Consider the following 17,372-nt stretch of genomic DNA (forward strand, 5'->3'; position numbering starts at 1 on the left):
CACAGAGCAGTCCCCAGATCCTGCATGTTAGGCCTGCTTTAAAACCAGCTACCTGCTTGGATCAAGTAGGCAAAGATTTCTTAGATGCAACAACAAAAGCACAATTTATAAAAGAAATCTGATAAATTGGGCTTCATTGAAATTTAAAAACCTTCTGCTCTCTAAAAGACACTATCAAACAAATGAAAGGACAAGTCATATACTGGCAGAAAATATTTCCAAATCATATATCTGATAATGGACTTAAGAATATATAAGACAACTTCAAGACTCAATAGTAAGACAACAACCCAATGAAAACAAGCAAAAGATTTGAACAGACATTTTGAACAGATAAAGAAGATATATTCATGCCCTGACCGGTTTGGCTCAGTGGATAGAGCATCGGCCTGTGGACTGAAGGTTCCTGGGTTCAGTTCTGGTCAAGGGCGTGTGCCTTGGTTGGGGGCACATTCCCAGTGGGGCGGGGGGCGGGGATGGGGGGTTGGGCGTGGTGCGGGAGGCGGCTGATTGATGTTTCTCTCTCATTGATGTTTCTGGCTCTCTATCCCTCTCCCTTCCTCTGTATAAAAATATCAATAAAAATATATTTTTAAAAAAGAAGATATATTCATGACAAATAAGCACATGAAAAGATGTTCAACATCATTAGTCATCAGGGAAGTGTATCACCATGAGATACAACTACACATAATTAGAATGATAAAATAAAATAAGATGGACTATATCAAGTGTTGATGAGAATGTGGAGCAACTGGAACTCTAATATACCTCCGGTGGGAATATAAAACGATAAAGCTTGTTTGGAATTTTAGAAAAACACCATTAAGAATTTTCTTTAGTCCTACCCAGTTTGGCTCAGTGAATAGTGCATTGACCTGTGGACTGAAGGGTCCTGGTTGAGTGTACATATCTCAGTTGCAGCCCTGGTCGGGGCATGTGCAAGAGGCAACCAATCGATGTGTCCTCTCACAATGATGTTTCTCTCTCTGTTTCGCCCCCTCCCTTCCACTCTCTCTAAAAATCATTGAAAAAATATCCTCTGGTGAGGATTAACAAAAACAACAACAATGTTAACCATACACCTACCATTAGAGCTAGTCATTCTACTTCTACATATCTACTCCAGAGAAATTAAAGTATATGTCCACTCTAAGATTTATACATCAACTAGAGGCCCGGTGCATGAATTCGTGCACAGGTGGGGTCTCTCGGCCTGAACAACGATCGTGGCTGATTGGGCCAGCCGGCCAGGGGGAGGGAACACGGGAGGTTGGCTGTGGGAGCACACTGACCACCAGGGGGCAGCTCCTGCATTGAGCGTCTGCCCCCTGGTGGTCAGTGCGTGTCATAGCGACCGGTTGACTGGTCGTTCAGTCAACTGGTCATAACAGTTGCTTAGGCTTTTATATATATAGATATTATAGCAGCTTTATTGTAATAGCCAAAAGCTGAAAATAATCTAAATGTTCATCAACAGATGAATGGATAAACAAACTGTGGTATATCCATATAATGAATACTACTCAGCAATATAAAGAAATGAACTATTGATATATGAAACATGGATGAATCTCAAAATAATTATGCTGAGTGAAAGCAGCCAAACAAAAAAAAAGTGCATACTGTATGATTCCATTTTTATGAAGTTCTAGAAAGTACAAAGCAATCTATAGTTACAGAAAGCAGACCATTGGTTGCTTGGGGATGGGAGGGAGTGAGTTGGGGGTTAGAGGCAAAAACTACAAAGGCGACAAGGAAACTTTGGGGGATGATTGATGTGACAGATATGTTCATTATCTTGATTATGATGGTGGTTTCCCAGTGTATACGTATTTTTTAAGGTATCAAATTATATATTTTAAATATGTATAATTTATTGTATGTTAATTATACCTCAACAAAGCTGGAAGGAAACAAAACAAAACTCAGTCACCCCTAAAAAAAAAACGCCCAAAACTTCAGTCATCCCTAATGAAGCAATAGATCTAGGCCAGTGATGGTGAACCTATGACACACATGTCAGAGGTGACACGCGAACTCATTTTTTTGGTTGATTTTTCTTTGTTAAATTGCATTTAAATATATAAAATAAATATCAAAAACATAGGTCTTTGTTTTACTATGGTTGCAAATATCAAAAAATTTCTATATGTGACACGGCATCAGAGTTAAGTTAGGGTTTTTCAAAATGCTGACACGCCGAGCTCAAAAGGTTCGCCATCACTGATCTAGGCAGTGGTCATCAATAGCTGTTACCCACATAAACGGAGAGACCAACAGACATTCTGTGCCTCCTGCTGAAGCCATCTTGCCAAATAATTGACCTAAGTCTGGTGAAGCCTCCTCGAGATGAAAAACCTGGGCAGAGAGACCTGAGAACTGATCCCCTGGAGATGCAATCAGCAAAATCCAGATGGGGAGGGGGAGGGGGACTCTATAGGACAAATTTGTTTCTTTAATAAATAAATTGGAAGGAAAAAGGGGGATGGGACCAACAGAATAAAAGAGTCCTGATAATACATTTTAAGCAACTGCAATGTATGCACCTGGTTTGAGCAAACTGTAAAAGGAATTCACAAGACACTTGGGGGAATTTGAACACCAAATTAGAAAGGTTTTTAATTAGATGCGATAGTCATATTTGTTTGCTTAATAAGATATGTTTTAGAACTACACACTGAAATATTTAAATTAAACTATCATGTTCGAGATTTGATTCAAAGTAATTCAGTGGGGCTGGGGAAATGGGCTGGGTGTGGATAAAAACCCAGTTGGCAATGAATTGGTGAAGCTAAGTGATGAGGAGGTGGGAATTTATACTATTCTCTCTACTTCTGTGTATTTTGAAAATTTCCCAAAAAAGTAACATATTTTTTTAAAAGCTCAGGTTTTTTTCTGCCCTCTGTATTTTACTCAGCAATTCATATGAGTGGTTATTCTCTGAAAATTTCACAGTGGCCTTTGTCAAAAGCACAACATTTTTGATCTCCTGCTAGTTACTCTCTAGATTTGTAATTTCTAAGCCTGCACTGTGGCTTGGAGAGTAAGACGTTGCGGGTGCGGGGGGAGGGGGGGGGGGGCGGGGAGAGCAGTTCATGACTGCTCATGTGCTTATTACAAGTAGTGAGAAAGTAACCTGACTTTAATTTGTCCTAAATTTGCCTTTTTCCAAGGGTGATGTTGGTCATATTCTCTACCTTTCCCCTGCACTCAGTACTTTAAGAATGCTGTTTTTACACCAACCAGTCTGGCATAGTAAGAGATGGAGCCAAGAAACTAGTTGATAGGAACTCAAAAGTCCGACAACAACTTTCGGAATCCTTGGCACCTGGCTACAGAATCTCAACTGAACCGCCTGGCTTCTCCCTCTAGTTGGACCCCTCTTAATGTGCTTCCTGGCACTCATCTTTGGCCCATGCACCCTAAGAGCCTTTTCCGCCTTCTTCCAAAACCACCTTCAGGCAATTGCCAATAGATCTATAGGGGAAGTGATGCTATTCCAGACCTACACTAGATATCCCCTTCCTCAATCACCAATTAATTAGGGACATTTCTACATCCCACCTAAGCATGAAGAAGTTACAGAAGAATGAGACTGGCCTCCTTCATCAACCCCAGCTTATAGGAACCCCAGCTTACAGGAAAAAACAAGACCAGCTGGAATGTTAGGCACATTCTTTATTCTGTGCTCCATTATACCCAGCTTGGGGCTCTCGTCCCTCCCGGCTGTTTTCCTGTTATTCTCATTACAGATTTCAAAAGACATGATCAAGGGCTTTCAGTTTCCAGTAAAGAGCCTTACCCAGTTTCCAATGGACCACCTACACCCGCCCTCCCACCTGGTCTGACCTTTACGGTAGACATAAATATCCCACTCCCCTTACTCCGGCCTGCTGAAGGCATTTTGTTCTCCCCCTTCTGTTGCAAATGTAACAATAAATTTATAATCTTTATCAGTTTCGGCCTCATGTGTTCCTCCTTCAGTGATTCTAACAGGTGAAGTGCTTTTTTGTGGGTTGCCAGATTTAATACAGATGTCTGCTTAAATTTGAATAAAAATACAGATGCCTGCTTAAATTTGAATTGCACGTACACCATGACTACTTTCCAGTATACGTTTGTCCCCTGCAATATTTTGTGAGGAGCCATGCAGTATTTGGGACATATTTCTATTTACAAAGTACCTGTTGTTTAAGACTCAGATTTAACGGGGCATCCTGTATTTAACCTGACAACCCTACCTTTTCTGATCTTCCTGGATTTGGGGAATCTTTGCGTAGCCCTTTGTGATGTGTAAACTTTCCTCATCTCAGCCTGTGTCTTTCCAAAGCAAACCTTTCACTCTGTCCTCACAGGTAGCAGCCTTTCCGATTTCTTTGACAATTAGGTTGGCCTTTTGGACCCTCTGCTTCCATTTCCTGGAGACAGAAGCTTGAACTGTATCTCATTGTGAAGTGTGGGGACTTCAACACGGCACCCAGCGTTCTCCTGAATGTTACGTGCTTTAATCCTCACGACAATCCTGAGGCTGAGTAAGTGATCGCCCTCCTTTAGAGACGAGGAAGCAGGGGCTCAGAATGCCTTGTCTAAGTCACCCAGTAGGTAGATGAATTCCTTTCCTGGCCTAGGGGTGGAGCCCAGGGTGGGTGGGTCTCTCTGACCCTTCCCCAAACCTCCCCCTTCCTCCAGTGCTCACTTGGAATCTCCCGATCTCCGAATTGGCTCTTATCGCTGAGGAATTCAGCACCTGCAGGGGAAGAGCCGGAAAGAGTTCAGTTTACACAGCCCAGTTTCCTCCTCGCCCAGGGCAGGAACTGCAAGGGCGCATCCCCGTAGCCGATTCTGTACATCCACATCGGGTCTCTTCTCATTCTCAGAGAAACCCTGTGGGGTTCCGGTTTTTAGTTCCATTTTCCTGGTGAGAAAATTGATTAAAGAGGCCAATTCACTTGCTCAACCCAAGGATCAACACAAGGCCAAGTGTCGCGCTCGACTCTCTCACCACCTGCTGTCCCGGTTGGTTCCTATGTGCCTGTGTTCCCACAAATGTGGAAACTCTTTGAGGGGTGGCCTCCTCTTTCTCCTCAGCCCTGTGCTGGGACATACGAGACATCTGATAAACACATGTTCACCACTGTTACCCGGTTCCCTCTGGTAGAAGAGTAGAATGTGGCCCCCCGAGAGGATATTAGAGGGTCCCCTGGTGGCATGAGAGTCCTGGCACATGGGGAGACGCTGCTTTGTTCACCTCCATGTCCAGGTCAGGGCCTAGCAGTTGGCATTCCATATTTGCTGAATGAATGAATGAATGAATGAATGAATGAGGGTCTGGGCAGCAGGAGAGTGAAGAAGGTGGTGGAGATGCTGCCCTGGGCTCAGAAAGACCATCTGAGGTGATCTGGCTCTAAGGGTGAGGCTGGGGAATGAAGTGCTTCCCCGAATTGAGGTACAAGAGAGTGGACCCATCTTTTCTGGTTCTTTACCTGGATTAAGATGGTGTAATCGAAGAACTTTGCAGGAATCTCATGGAAATTCTGGAAGAAGATCTGAAGGACAGGATGGGGATGGAGTTAGTTCTCAGTGAGCCTAAAGGCTCAGAGTGGTGGGCTTCTTCCTGTCATGTGTCCATTTCAATGTCCCTCAGCGCATACTGCCCTAACGCTCCCCCGCAGGAAGCAGAGGCCTGCTGGCTCCTGGAGGGTTTTCTGCCTGGATAAAAAGCAGGGGTGGGGGATTCCCACAGAACCTGTTGTGAGCAGCTGGAGGTCCAGCTAGCCGCCCTGGAGTGGAACCTCTGTCTCCTTCCAGATTGCCCTGTGAGTCCCCTCCACCACCATTCCCTGCTGCAGTGAGAACTTCCTTTCCAAATGCAAACCTGGCTCTGTCACTCTCCTGCTTCAGTCCCTCCGTGTCTCCCAAGTGCCATTCATGACAGACCCCAGGGCATTGTGCAGGCTTCCCTCCCCTCATCTACAGTTCTATCAGTCATTCCTGCAAATTATCCATCTGTGGCCCCAGTGCCAAGCACAGTGCTCCACCCTCTGTAGGAGCTCAGTAAATGTGTGTGGAACACATGAACACACTCCAGTCAAGGAGCAAGCTGGCTGCCTGCCTGCAGGAACTGCTCAGCTCGACTGACTCAATTGACCAAAGTGCCCCATTCAGCCCTGAAGGGCACGTGCAGCCCACCTCGTTGAAGAAAGGGTTGTTTCCCATCTTGGTACGTGTGTGGTATTGATGGCCTCCAATGACCACCTTCACCAATGGCTTGAGGTTGTTGCCCATGAGCTGGCGGGCTTCAAACACCTTCACTTGGACCTACCGGGGACACAATGAGACCCTGATGTTGGGGACTTGGGCTCCCCTTCTCCCACAGGGATTCTCTCTAAAAGACCCAAGTGTTGTGATGAGAAACCTCTGCTGTGGCAAGAAGGAGAGCCCACAGGGAGAGGGCTGGCAGGAGCTGGGCCCGCCTGCCTGGAGCCACGCCTCGGGATGGCCATGACTTTGTGTCCTTCTGGGAACTGTCACCTCCCCTGCTTTGTCCTTGTCATCTTGTGTGGATTTCGTTTTTCTTCTCCACTGGTATGGGCTTGTTACAGAATAAGAAAAAAAGTCTAATGTTTCTGTTTGTTGTTGTTGTTTTCCGTTAATCCTCACCCGAGGATATTTTTCCATTGATTTTTATAGAGAGAGGAAGAGAAAGGGGAAAGACAGAGAGAAACATTGATGTGAGAGAAACACATTGATTAGTTGCCTCCTGCACGTGTCCCAACCACGGCCTGGGCCGGGAAGGAGCCTGCAACCAAGGTACGTGCCCTTGACTGGAATCGAACCCGGGACACTTTGGTCCGCAGGCTGATGGTCTATCTACTGAGCCAAACCAGCTAGGGCTCTGTTTGTTGATTTTTACTTATTTATTTTTCCTTTTTTATAAATTTTTATTGATTTTAGAGAGAGAGAGGATGGGGAGGGAGGAAAGGAGGGACGAAGAGAGAGGGAAAGAGAGAGAGATCAATGCAAAAGAGAAACATTGATTGGTTGCCTCCCATCCATGCCCAGGCCAGGGATTTAACCCACAATCTGGGTTATGTGCCCTGCCCGGGAATCGAACTGGTGACTCTTCAGTGCATGGGACAATGCTCAACCAGCTGAGCCACATTGGCCAGGGATGGTTTTTATTTATCTATGATCTTTTTAAGGAATTTAAAATTTTTAAGTTTCATGCAGTTGAATCTACAATCTGTGGTATAATCTCTGCTTTTATGTACTTTACCAAGACTCAGTAAAGAGACTGTGACATCTGAGCCTAGAATGAGAAGCTGGGGGGATAGGAGCAACTTGGAGCCATGTAAGATCCAGGCTGGCTGAGCCGGGGTGAGAAGAAATAGCGATGGCAGTGGAGAGCAGGGCACAGTCTCGGGAGCTTGCCATCTGACTATAGGCAGTAAATAGCATACAGGGCCCCCAGGCCAGGCTGTGGGTCCAATCATTCTCCATGAGGTCTCCTGTGTCTCCATCAACTCCAGGAACCTTTCAGAGACTAACACGTCCGCAGCTACCTGAGCATCAGAGACAAGAGTGGGCCAAACTAGGCTAACAGCCCTCATGCCAGCATCTTGTCCTTATCACTATGCCATAGGAAGGGGCGTGACACAGGCACACTGATATTCTTCTCTCCTGTGGTAAACTAGCCTGGTGAAAAGGATGGGGCCCACAGGCAGAGGGAAGGTATTCCAAAGGCAGCACGTGCAAAGGCCTGGAGGCTAGAGAGAGGCTTGAGATGGGGACTGTGAGTTGTCCAGGATGCTAGAGCAGGGTGGCAGGGGCAGGGGAGAGGGTAGCTTGGAGGGGCAGGCTGGTGCATCTAGGACCTGGGAACCAGTGTAAGGAGTTTGGCTTTTGTCCTGGGGACACTGGGGTGTACTTATTTTTAAGGACATTTTTAACCAGGTGGGTGGCAGATGAGAATGACATCTTTGAAAGACCACTTTGACTGAAGAATGGACAGGAGAGAGCTGGAAGCCCGGTGTTTGGCCCAGGGAAGTGATGGATCAAGCCAAGGAATGGAAGTGGTGACAGAGAAATAGGAGCACTCAGGTTGGCTTTGGTCAGTGGCTGGATGCAGGGAGTGGGGTGAGGAAGAGGAGTAGTCAAGGTTGACTCCCAGCCTCCTGAGCAAGTGGCAGGCTGAGGCAGGCAATACCATGGCAGAAACATTAGGTCACAGGCTTGAGACTGAAGGGAAGTTGGGGATTGCAGAATTCACAGTAGAACCCGTGGACCTTCCCACGGATCCACTCAAACTCCCTTCAACCTCTCCCAGTCAGCTAATTTGACCTTGGATGTGGCTAGCCTTATGTTGTCAAGAATCCCGTGGGCTCCTGCAGGGCAGGGCCCAGGCGTTCTGCTCTGTCTCCCAGGCACCTGCCAGGACCTGCTGGTGCACAGCCATCAGTGCCTCCTATTGCCCCACTGGGACTGTCTCTAGCTCCAGCTCTGTGCAGAAGTTCTCCAGAGTGGCCCCTGGATGAGCAGGGATGCAGTGAGAATCTGAGGACCTGCAGCCCAGTCTGAAGCTCCAACCCTCCGCCACAACCTTGTGGAGAATGGGGATAACTTGGGAACACCATGAGGTGTCATGCAAATTACATGGGCTTTCAACCTGAAAGTGCTGCGGCTTTGCGAACAGCTCCTTGTGCACAGTGTAGCTGGGAACCATCAGCTTCTGCCTGGCTGCTTCTAGTGCAGTTACGTCCAGGAGGTCTTCATTCCCTGGGGAAACACAGTCCAGGGTGAGCTCTCAGGGCTGGCTCAGGACATGAGGTATTTCCCCCATTTTTTTATTCTATCCCCAAAGACTAGTTCCTGACTGAAATTATGGCCAAGACCTGATAGGGACACACATCTGCCCCAGAACATTCCATGGGCCCCCACCTATCCTTAGTAACCCCAGACCCACTCTCCACACATGGGGGCTCTTGGAAATGGCCATCCTTAGCTCTCCCTGCAGCCCATTGAGGGTGCATGTCTAGAGATGACAAATGGACATATTGAGGTGACAGATAGCCTCAGCTGAGTCTGGAGATCTGGCCTCTAGTCCCTAACCTGGTCACAATCCTTTTGTAGGCTTCAAGGGTTGGGTCTTGAAGGTCCCCAAATGCCCATCCAGGCATAGCTTGGGGAAAGGCAGGGGTAAGCTCCATGACAAGCCATACCTGTCTTCTCAATGTCCCGTTTGGTCATATGGGCCACATGTAGGGTGATAGTGCACTACAAGGCAAAGACAAGGGAGCTGTACGCCAAACCATGCGATCCTTGCCACGTCCCAGCACTGAAACCCAGCCCAGCCTGGTGGTTCATGCCCGGTTCTCCAGGGTGGAGTGGTGCTAACCATATTGCAATGCCACATCCTGGGGCCTTGTGCAGTCTGGGGTGCAGGGAGGTTATAAACTGAGAAACGGAATAGGCAATTGGACAATGGCCAGAGCATATAGGAAAACAGAACTCTGCCCCACAGTCTGCAGCACTCAGTCCAGGAAACCAAACCAGTATCTACAGTAACCAACCCAGAAAGCCAGTGTGCTATAAATCAGACTTACAGGAAGCCAGACCACTAGCTCTAGCAACAGTCCAGGAAGCAAACAATAGTGATCAGCCCCCAATGGCCAGGATTGATTAATAACTGCAACTGCTCTAATTTTTGTCCCCACTTCACTCTTAGGACTAATGGGAGAAAGCCAAATGTGCACCCTAACCAATCACATAGGATGCCCAGCTTCTAGTGACGTCACTTACAGCATTCCCAGGCCAACAACCTCCCATCCACACACACCAGGAGTCTCCCCTTTTTCTGCTATAGAGTTTCCCCTCTCCTCTGCCTGCCTTTGAGTCTCTGCCAAACCCACGTGATGGTGGCTGACTCCCATGCTATAGCCAGTTCTGAATACATAGCATTTGCTGGTTCTCATCTGGTTGGTTTTCCTATATGCTCTGGCCATTGTCCAATTTCCACATGGCTTAACCACCTCCTCTGTAAAGCCTTCCACGACCTCCAAGCAGAATCGTTGATCCCCTCTTGACCTCAGTGACCTAGCTCTCTTCACTCTTGTACACTGCGCTGGAGCACTGTGATTGTGAGTGGTGCCTACTCCACTAGACTGTGGGTTTCATTCACTCTAGTATCCCAGGCCTAGCACAGTCGCAGACACCCAGCGGATGATCACCTAAATAGTCTAAATGGGTGGGCGGGCGAGTAGGGAAGTCAGGGAGAAGATGGCAGTGTGATGGGACCCCTGAGGGCAGGAAGCAGTCTCTGGATGAGGTCACTGGGCCCCCTGCTGGAGCAGAGTAGCCCAGTTTCTCAGGTTGTCCCCAATCCTCCAACCACCCTTCCTGGGACCCAACTCACATCTGTGGGCTTCATGGAATGGTTGAGGAGGGTCAGGTCCTTCACAAAAAGAACTTCTCTTGGTTTTATCACCAAGGGCTTGAGCAGGATTGTGACCAAGCCGATGAACCTGGGGAGATAAGGAGCAGGTATGGGAGCCTGGGCCAGGGGATGGGGTCCTTCCCTGTCTCAAGCAGGACATTATCTAGAGGCGGGTTTCTCTCCTAGGGGCTGTGTTTTCCATAGAGGGGCTGAGGGAAGAGCACAGTGATGGGGAGCATCCATCAGAGGACACAGGATCTCGAGTCTCTGGGAATTGGCTTTGGGGCTCCCTGGGCATTGGGCACCCTAGTTACTGGCTCTGCCTGCCAAGCCCCTTCTCAGAAGCTGCTCCCACACTCCTCCTGAATGGGAACTATGACAAATAACAGCTGATTGGACAACTGATTGGACTGGGGGTGGACACCGGACTGAAACTAGGCCAATTAGATTCTTTCTTGTAGAAATATTGCTCCCATCTCAGTGGATGCCAGTCTCAGCTGAATGGGGCCTTGATGGGACAGACAGAGAGAAGCAGAGACTTGGGAGTCCTGTGGCTTCAGAAGCGACAGGCTGCTCCTGAGCTCCTAGTTCCTAGTTCTAGTTGATCTTCACTCCTCGCCTCACTATCCTTCCACAAGCCCCCCCCCCCCCCCACACACACACACACTTTTTGAAGTAGCTGGCTGGGGTGGGTTCTGGTCCGTGTGACTGAATTATGGAACAGGAGACTTGCTGTAGCTTTGTTAGGGAGTCAGGCTCCTGTGCCTCTCTCTCTCTTACCTCTCTTTCTTTTCTGAGCACAAGTCCTGAAGGATGACTTGCAGGAAAGAGTCATTCTGTATGGGTTTGTTCCAGAGGTGCCAAATTAGGGTCTGTGGGAGGCACAGAGAAGTCAGCATCCCTTCTCTACCCGCCCCTTCCCATCCTTCTAGGACAACAGGCTGGCACTGTGTTTCTCTCAACCTGAGGACCCTCCCTCGAGTCTAATTGCCTCAGAGGATGGCATTTGCTGCCTTATCACCAAGGTGCTGGGCATCCTCCCTGGGCATCCTCCCTGGGCCTCCATAGCCTGAACGGCAGTGTCGTGAGCATGTTAGTTAAGGGGACCAAGGGGTAGTGGGAACATGGATGGATGGGAAGTGAGCCGAGATCCTGCACAGGGAGCCTCGTCTCTGCTTCAGGTGTCTGGGGACATCAGGATGGCCAGGTTGGACAGGAAGGACTACACCACGGTCCATCCCCGGAGTGAGGAAGAAGGGCCAGAGCAGCGCTGGGCAGATGTGGCTGCTGCAGCCCTCAGGCCTTCACAGCTTTGCCAGCTGAGGGGCTACTCCCAGGCCAAGATGCCCAGCCGTGGGAAAAGCTGGTGAAGCTCTATGACCTCTCCCTCACTACTGGGTGTCACTGCCTCCTCGGGGCTTGCCCTGGCACATCTTACTTCGTTCCAGGTGGGGCTATTTCCTTCCCCCTCCGAAGTTTTCTTCTTGACATCTGCAAAGACACGAAGGGGTTGGTATTGGAGACAGGAAATATTTCAAAGTCTAGGTTCAAGTCGGGTAAAGAGAGGTGGGAAGCTCTAAAAAACTTCGAGTCACCCTGGCAGTGTGGCTTAGTTGGTTGGAGGGTTGTCCTGTACACCAAAAAGTCACGGGTTTGATTCCCGGTCAGGGCACATATCTGGTTGCTGGTTGGATCCCTAGTCCAGCACATGTGGGAAGCAACCAATTGATGTTTCACTCTCACATCAATGTTTCTCTCTCTCCCCCTCTCCCTTCCTTTCTCTATAAAATTAATAAAAGCATGTCCTCAGGTGAGGATTAAAAAAACACACAAAGAATAAATCTTCAAGTCTGTAATGGCAGGTGTGAAATGGCACTGATTCCTTCTTCCTCAGGGGGTTTCAGAATTTCTCGCTTTTTATAAGAGTGACATCAGCCCTGGTGACAGATAATGTTTTGTGTTTGTTTCTGTTTCTTCCTGAGTACATAGTTCCCAGCCATCTTGCAGCCAGGTGGGGCCATGTTCTGGCCAAAGGGGCATGGGAGGGACAGTCACCACTGCCAGGCCTAGCTCCTAAAATCTCCCATGAGGTTCTCCGTTCTCCTTCTCTGCAGCCACAGAAGCAAGCAGCTGGTCTCTAAACCACTCAGCAGAGCTGCCTGACAGCGCCATCCACACAGGGCTTGGTGTAAGCAAGAAATTAACTTTTACTGTGTTCCGGCACTGAGATGTAAGGGTTTATTTATTCTCAGAGCAAGGCCTAGTGCACCCAAAGAGATATCCCAAAACATTGATAATGGGTTAGAAGCTCTTTATCTGCTAAAATCCCCCTCCTCCAGAAATATCTTTAACAAAGAACAGTCTGTAGCCCTGCAAAGAACCTCTAAATTGTTACATTACTTTGAGATTCTTCTCAAGGTGGAGCAGGGGGCAGGGAGGAGAGACAGAAAAAGAGAGAGAGAAAGAGAAAGAGAGATAAATGGAAGGAATTGCATGCTTGACTCATGTCTCTCATAGGAAGTACTGTCCTTTGTTCTTGGCCCCAGTCTTCTCACTCCCCACATACCCTGGAAAACTTCATTTGCCTGTAGCTACCTTTCCATACTCTTCGCCAATAGATGGTTCATTTTTCTTTTTCTTCTTCCCCTTTTAATCCTAGCTCTTTGCTATGAAGATACCAGTGGCCCAGTGCACGAATTTGTGCACATAGAAAGGAAATTAATTAGAAGGTGGCCAGCGGGGCAGGACTGGGTGAGATGGGCTGACACCTTGGAGCCAACATCCCATGGTCCCTCCCTAGCCAGCCGCACGTAGGGTGGCACTGCAGCTTGAAGGGCATTTGTGGAGTGAGTGGGGGTCCCTCCAGTAGGGTGAGGTCCCTGGACCTGGTCTACGGGAATTGGGCCGAAACCGGCTCTCTGACATCCCCCAAGGAGTCCCGGATGTGAGAGGGTGGTTCTCTGGTGATGCATCCCAGAATCTGGCTTCCCCCTCTCTGGCTCTGGGGTGTGTCACTGGAGAACTACCACTGCTAAGTCACTGCAGCTCAACAGCTCCTGCGTTGAGCGTCTGCCCCCTGGTGGTCAGTGTTCATCATATCTATGAATCGGTCAGACAGTAGGATGGTTGCTTAGCCTTTTATATATATAGATACTTAAACTCTTTCATTCTCTCTCATAAACCATTTAACCCCCTTCTTCCCACCTTTCTTGGACTTTTTTCCTTACCTATTAAAAATGGAGACAATAAAACTTCCCTTATTTGCCTCATGCATTTGTTGTGAGGAGCAAAAATCATTATATCTATGAAAATATAAATTTTTGTTGATTATAAAAGTAATTAATATTCTTGAGCAATTTTCAGAAGTTGTAGAAAGAATTGTTCATATATTATCTATTAAAGTCCTTACATTGGGACTTCCAGTACACACAATCTCGCCTTGTCCCACAACCACATTAAAATTACAACTAAACTACAGAACAACCATCATTCAGAACTGCCTGAAATTGAGCTGAATGGAAGTCCTACAGATAAGGATATAAGGAAGCCACACCAAGACTGATCTTAAGGGCCTGAGACATGGAACAGGCTGGTCCCACACCCAAATGTAGCAGGTAAAAACCTGGAGGAATATCTTGGCTGTGGAGGTCCCCCCTGAGGAGTGAGGAGTCCCAGCCCCACACCAGGCCCCTCAGCCCAGGGTTCCAGTGCTGAGAAGAGAAATCCCCATAACTTCTGACTAAAAACCAGTGGGGATGGAAGCTGAGTGAGACAGAGGCTGCTGGAATCCATAGCATTCCTTTTTCTTTTTTACAGAGAGGAAGGGAGAGGGATAGAAAGCCAGCAACATCGATGAGAGAGAAACATCCATCAGCTGCCTCCTGCAAACTCCCCACTGGGGATGCGCCTGCAACCAAGGTACATGCCCTTGACGGAATCAGGGACCCTTCAGTCCGAAGGCTGATGCTTCATCCATTGAGCCAAACTGGTCAGGGCCCATAGCATTCCTCTGAAAGGGCCCATACACTGCCTTACTCTGACTCACTTCCTCTGAACTGGGGGCAGGGAGAAGTGGTACGGTAGGGGTAGCAGGCAGCAGCTTGAAAGGCACCAGAGACTTGTGGGGTGGAACTTAATTGTTGGGTATCAGGGGGCGAGATGGAGGGGTAGCTTTCTCCCTGACAGAAGTGCTGGCAGAGGCCTTTTCCTTTGATGAGCCCTCCCCACACAGAGCAGGCAGGTGCCATATCTGAGATTTCATCAACCTTGTTAACACTGTCTCCCTCCACACACACACTGGTGATTCCCTGAGGCCCTGCCCCACCCAACTTTCAGGCCCACCCATGCTATTTCCAGTGGCTTTTCCATACAAATGGCCTTTCTTGGCTCATGCTTCAGATTTTCCTAAATTCTCTAAAACAAGCATCATCTGGTCTCAGAGAGCCCTGCACCTCTAGCTAAGTGGCCCCAGGCCTGGCACTAGCAGCAGCCCGTCTTGGTTCCCAGCTTGGTCTCCCCTGGGTACCTCCAAGTCCAGCACAAGTGACAGCCATTTGCAGATTGCTTTGTAGCTCATGCCAAATGGCTCCATGCAGGACACAGGCAGTGGCTGATCTTGGCCTGCACATCCTGGGGGCCCAGAGCCAGCTCACCCAGTGGACAGCTTCAGATCACATTGAAGCACCATCACCAACCACTTCCACAAGCAAGACACTCAAGGGGTGGACTCAGTGGGCACCAGAGTCCTGCTGAAATAAGTTTTGCTCTGGAGGGTGGACCCTGCACAGCTAAGTCAGCAAGGTGGGTGGAAGTCGGTGGTCAGTAGTCACAGCCAGTCCTTGCAGCTGATCAGCCTGGATAAATACCTTCCATTGACATGCCAATGGCAATCAGAGCTCAGCTACAAGAGGAGGGTGTACAACCCACACGGGGGCAGGGTGACCTCAAGTACTCAGCTTTGAGGAGGCTGTGCCACTGGACCCTAACAGACACCTACCACATTGGGCCACTCTACCCAGCCTGGGAGATTCGGCAGCTCTACCTAATACATAGAAACAAACACAGGCGGCTGCCAAAATGAGGAGACAAAGAAACATGGCCCAAATGAAAGAACAGGAACAAAACTCCAGAAAAACAATTAGCTAAAATTGAGGCAAGCAATCTACTGGATGAAGAGGTCAAAACACTGGCCATAAGAATGCTCAGTGAGAGGGAAGTAGGATTTCAACATGGTGGCTGTGGTATTGGCTTCTGCTAAGGTGACGGCCTGGCCCGGGGGGCGGGGGGGTGGGGGGGCGGGTCAGAGCTGAAGGTGGTGGTGTTCGCTCTCCCTAAGAGCCGTCAGCCAGGACCAAAGTCGGTGGTGCCAGCATCTTTTGGCTTCTGGGACAGCAGCGGCAGCAGCATTCAGGGTCTAAATGGCTTCTAAGAAGTTGGGTGTGGATTTTCATGGGACTTTCAGTTACCTTGATGATGTCCCATTTCAAATAGGAGACAAATTCAAAACACCAGCTAAGGTGGGTCTAGCTATTGGCTTCTCCCTGCCTGACTGTTTGCAGGTTGTCAGAGAAGTATAGTATGACTTCCCCTTGGACAAGAAAACCATTGAGTGGGCTGAAGATATTAAGAAAATCCAAGAAACCCAGCGGGAAGCAGAGTGTAAGGCTGAGGAAGCAGAAGCTAAAGTGAATCCTAAGAGTGGCCCCAGAGGGCAATAACAAAATGAGTTTCTCCAACACTCACAGTACAGCCACAATGCCACCTCCCCTTAACCCCATCCTTGCCACTGCACAGCACAATAGCATCCTCACCCAACTTGGGTCAGCAGCAGTGCCACGAAACAAAGTTCTCAGCCCACCCCATAAGAAGACAGATGTCAAGCCTGCTCACTTTGAGTGTGAAGATCCATTTGATAATCTCGAGTTAAAAACTAATGATGAGAAGGAAGAGCTGAGAAACATTCTGGTAGGAACCACTGGACCCATTCTGGCTCAGTTATTGGGCAGTAACTTGCCTAGAGGCGGCTCTGGGTCTGTGTTACAGGATGAAGAATAAAAAAAAAAAAAGAACAATAAAATGGCAATAAATACATACCTACCAACAATTGAATCTAAAAAACTAGATAAACTAACAAGCAGAACAGAAACAGAATCATACATACAGACAATGTTTTGACAGTTGTCAGATGGGAGGGGTGTTGGGGGGGATGGGTGAAAAAGGTGAAGGGATTAATAAATACAAATTAGTTGTTACAGAATAGTCATGGGAATGTAAAGCATAGGGAATACAGTCAATAATCTCTATATATAAACCCTAATATGCAAATAGACCAAACGGTGGAACAACCGAACAACTGGTTGCTATGACGTGTGCTGACCACCAGAGGGCGCACATGGAACATGGCAGGCATCAGCCACCGCAGGATGGTGGAGCAAGTGAGAGGGGGCACCAGACCAAGGCAGGGCACCAGTCGTTGTCATTGGGGTGAGCCTCTGTTGCTTACTGAAAATTCTTGGCTCCCACACCGCAGTCCCATCCTGCTGGGAGCGGAGCTGCAGGGGCCCAGGGCCCAGGGGTGGGGGGTGGGGGAGGAAGGGGCTGGGTGGGGCACAGAGGATGGGTCAAGACCCGCCCCTGTGCCCACCTCAGCCTCGCGGCCCACAGTTCCTTTCAAGGTGCACGGATTTGTGCACTGGGCCTCTAGTAGTATAACAACTATGTATGTTGTCAGATGAATGTGAGATTTATCAGGATGATCACTTATTAAGTATGTAATGTCTAATCACTGGGGTGTACACCTGAAACAAATACGATAATGTATGTCAACTGTAAATGAAAATAAAAAATGATTTAATTGCCGAAACCAGTTTGGCTCAGTGGATAGAGCATTGGCCTGCGGACTGAAAGGTCCCAGGTTCGATTCCGGTCGAGGGCATGT

General features: G+C 48.3%; 1 protein-coding gene and 1 pseudogene across 1 annotated transcript in view; one reads left to right on the forward strand and one right to left on the reverse strand.

Annotated features, from left to right (window-relative positions):
* Positions 1 to 15,436, reverse strand: part of FER1L5 (fer-1 like family member 5) — a 52,258-nt gene extending 36,822 nt beyond the window's left edge. The window contains 7 exon segments of the mRNA XM_036302188.1: positions 4,700 to 4,750; positions 5,487 to 5,549; positions 6,193 to 6,321; positions 8,669 to 8,778; positions 9,222 to 9,276; positions 10,415 to 10,577; positions 15,432 to 15,436. Of these exon segments, the coding sequence (XP_036158081.1) occupies positions 4,700 to 4,750; positions 5,487 to 5,549; positions 6,193 to 6,321; positions 8,669 to 8,778; positions 9,222 to 9,276; positions 10,415 to 10,577; positions 15,432 to 15,436 (576 nt within the window).
* Positions 15,437 to 15,632: 196 nt separating this feature from the next.
* Positions 15,633 to 16,489, forward strand: LOC118652449 (annotated as a pseudogene).
* The last annotated feature ends 883 nt before the right edge of the window (positions 16,490 to 17,372 follow it).

This window comes from Myotis myotis, unplaced genomic scaffold (genome assembly GCF_014108235.1).
Source record: "Myotis myotis isolate mMyoMyo1 unplaced genomic scaffold, mMyoMyo1.p scaffold_m19_p_30, whole genome shotgun sequence".
NCBI classification, from domain to species: domain Eukaryota; kingdom Metazoa; phylum Chordata; class Mammalia; order Chiroptera; family Vespertilionidae; genus Myotis; species Myotis myotis.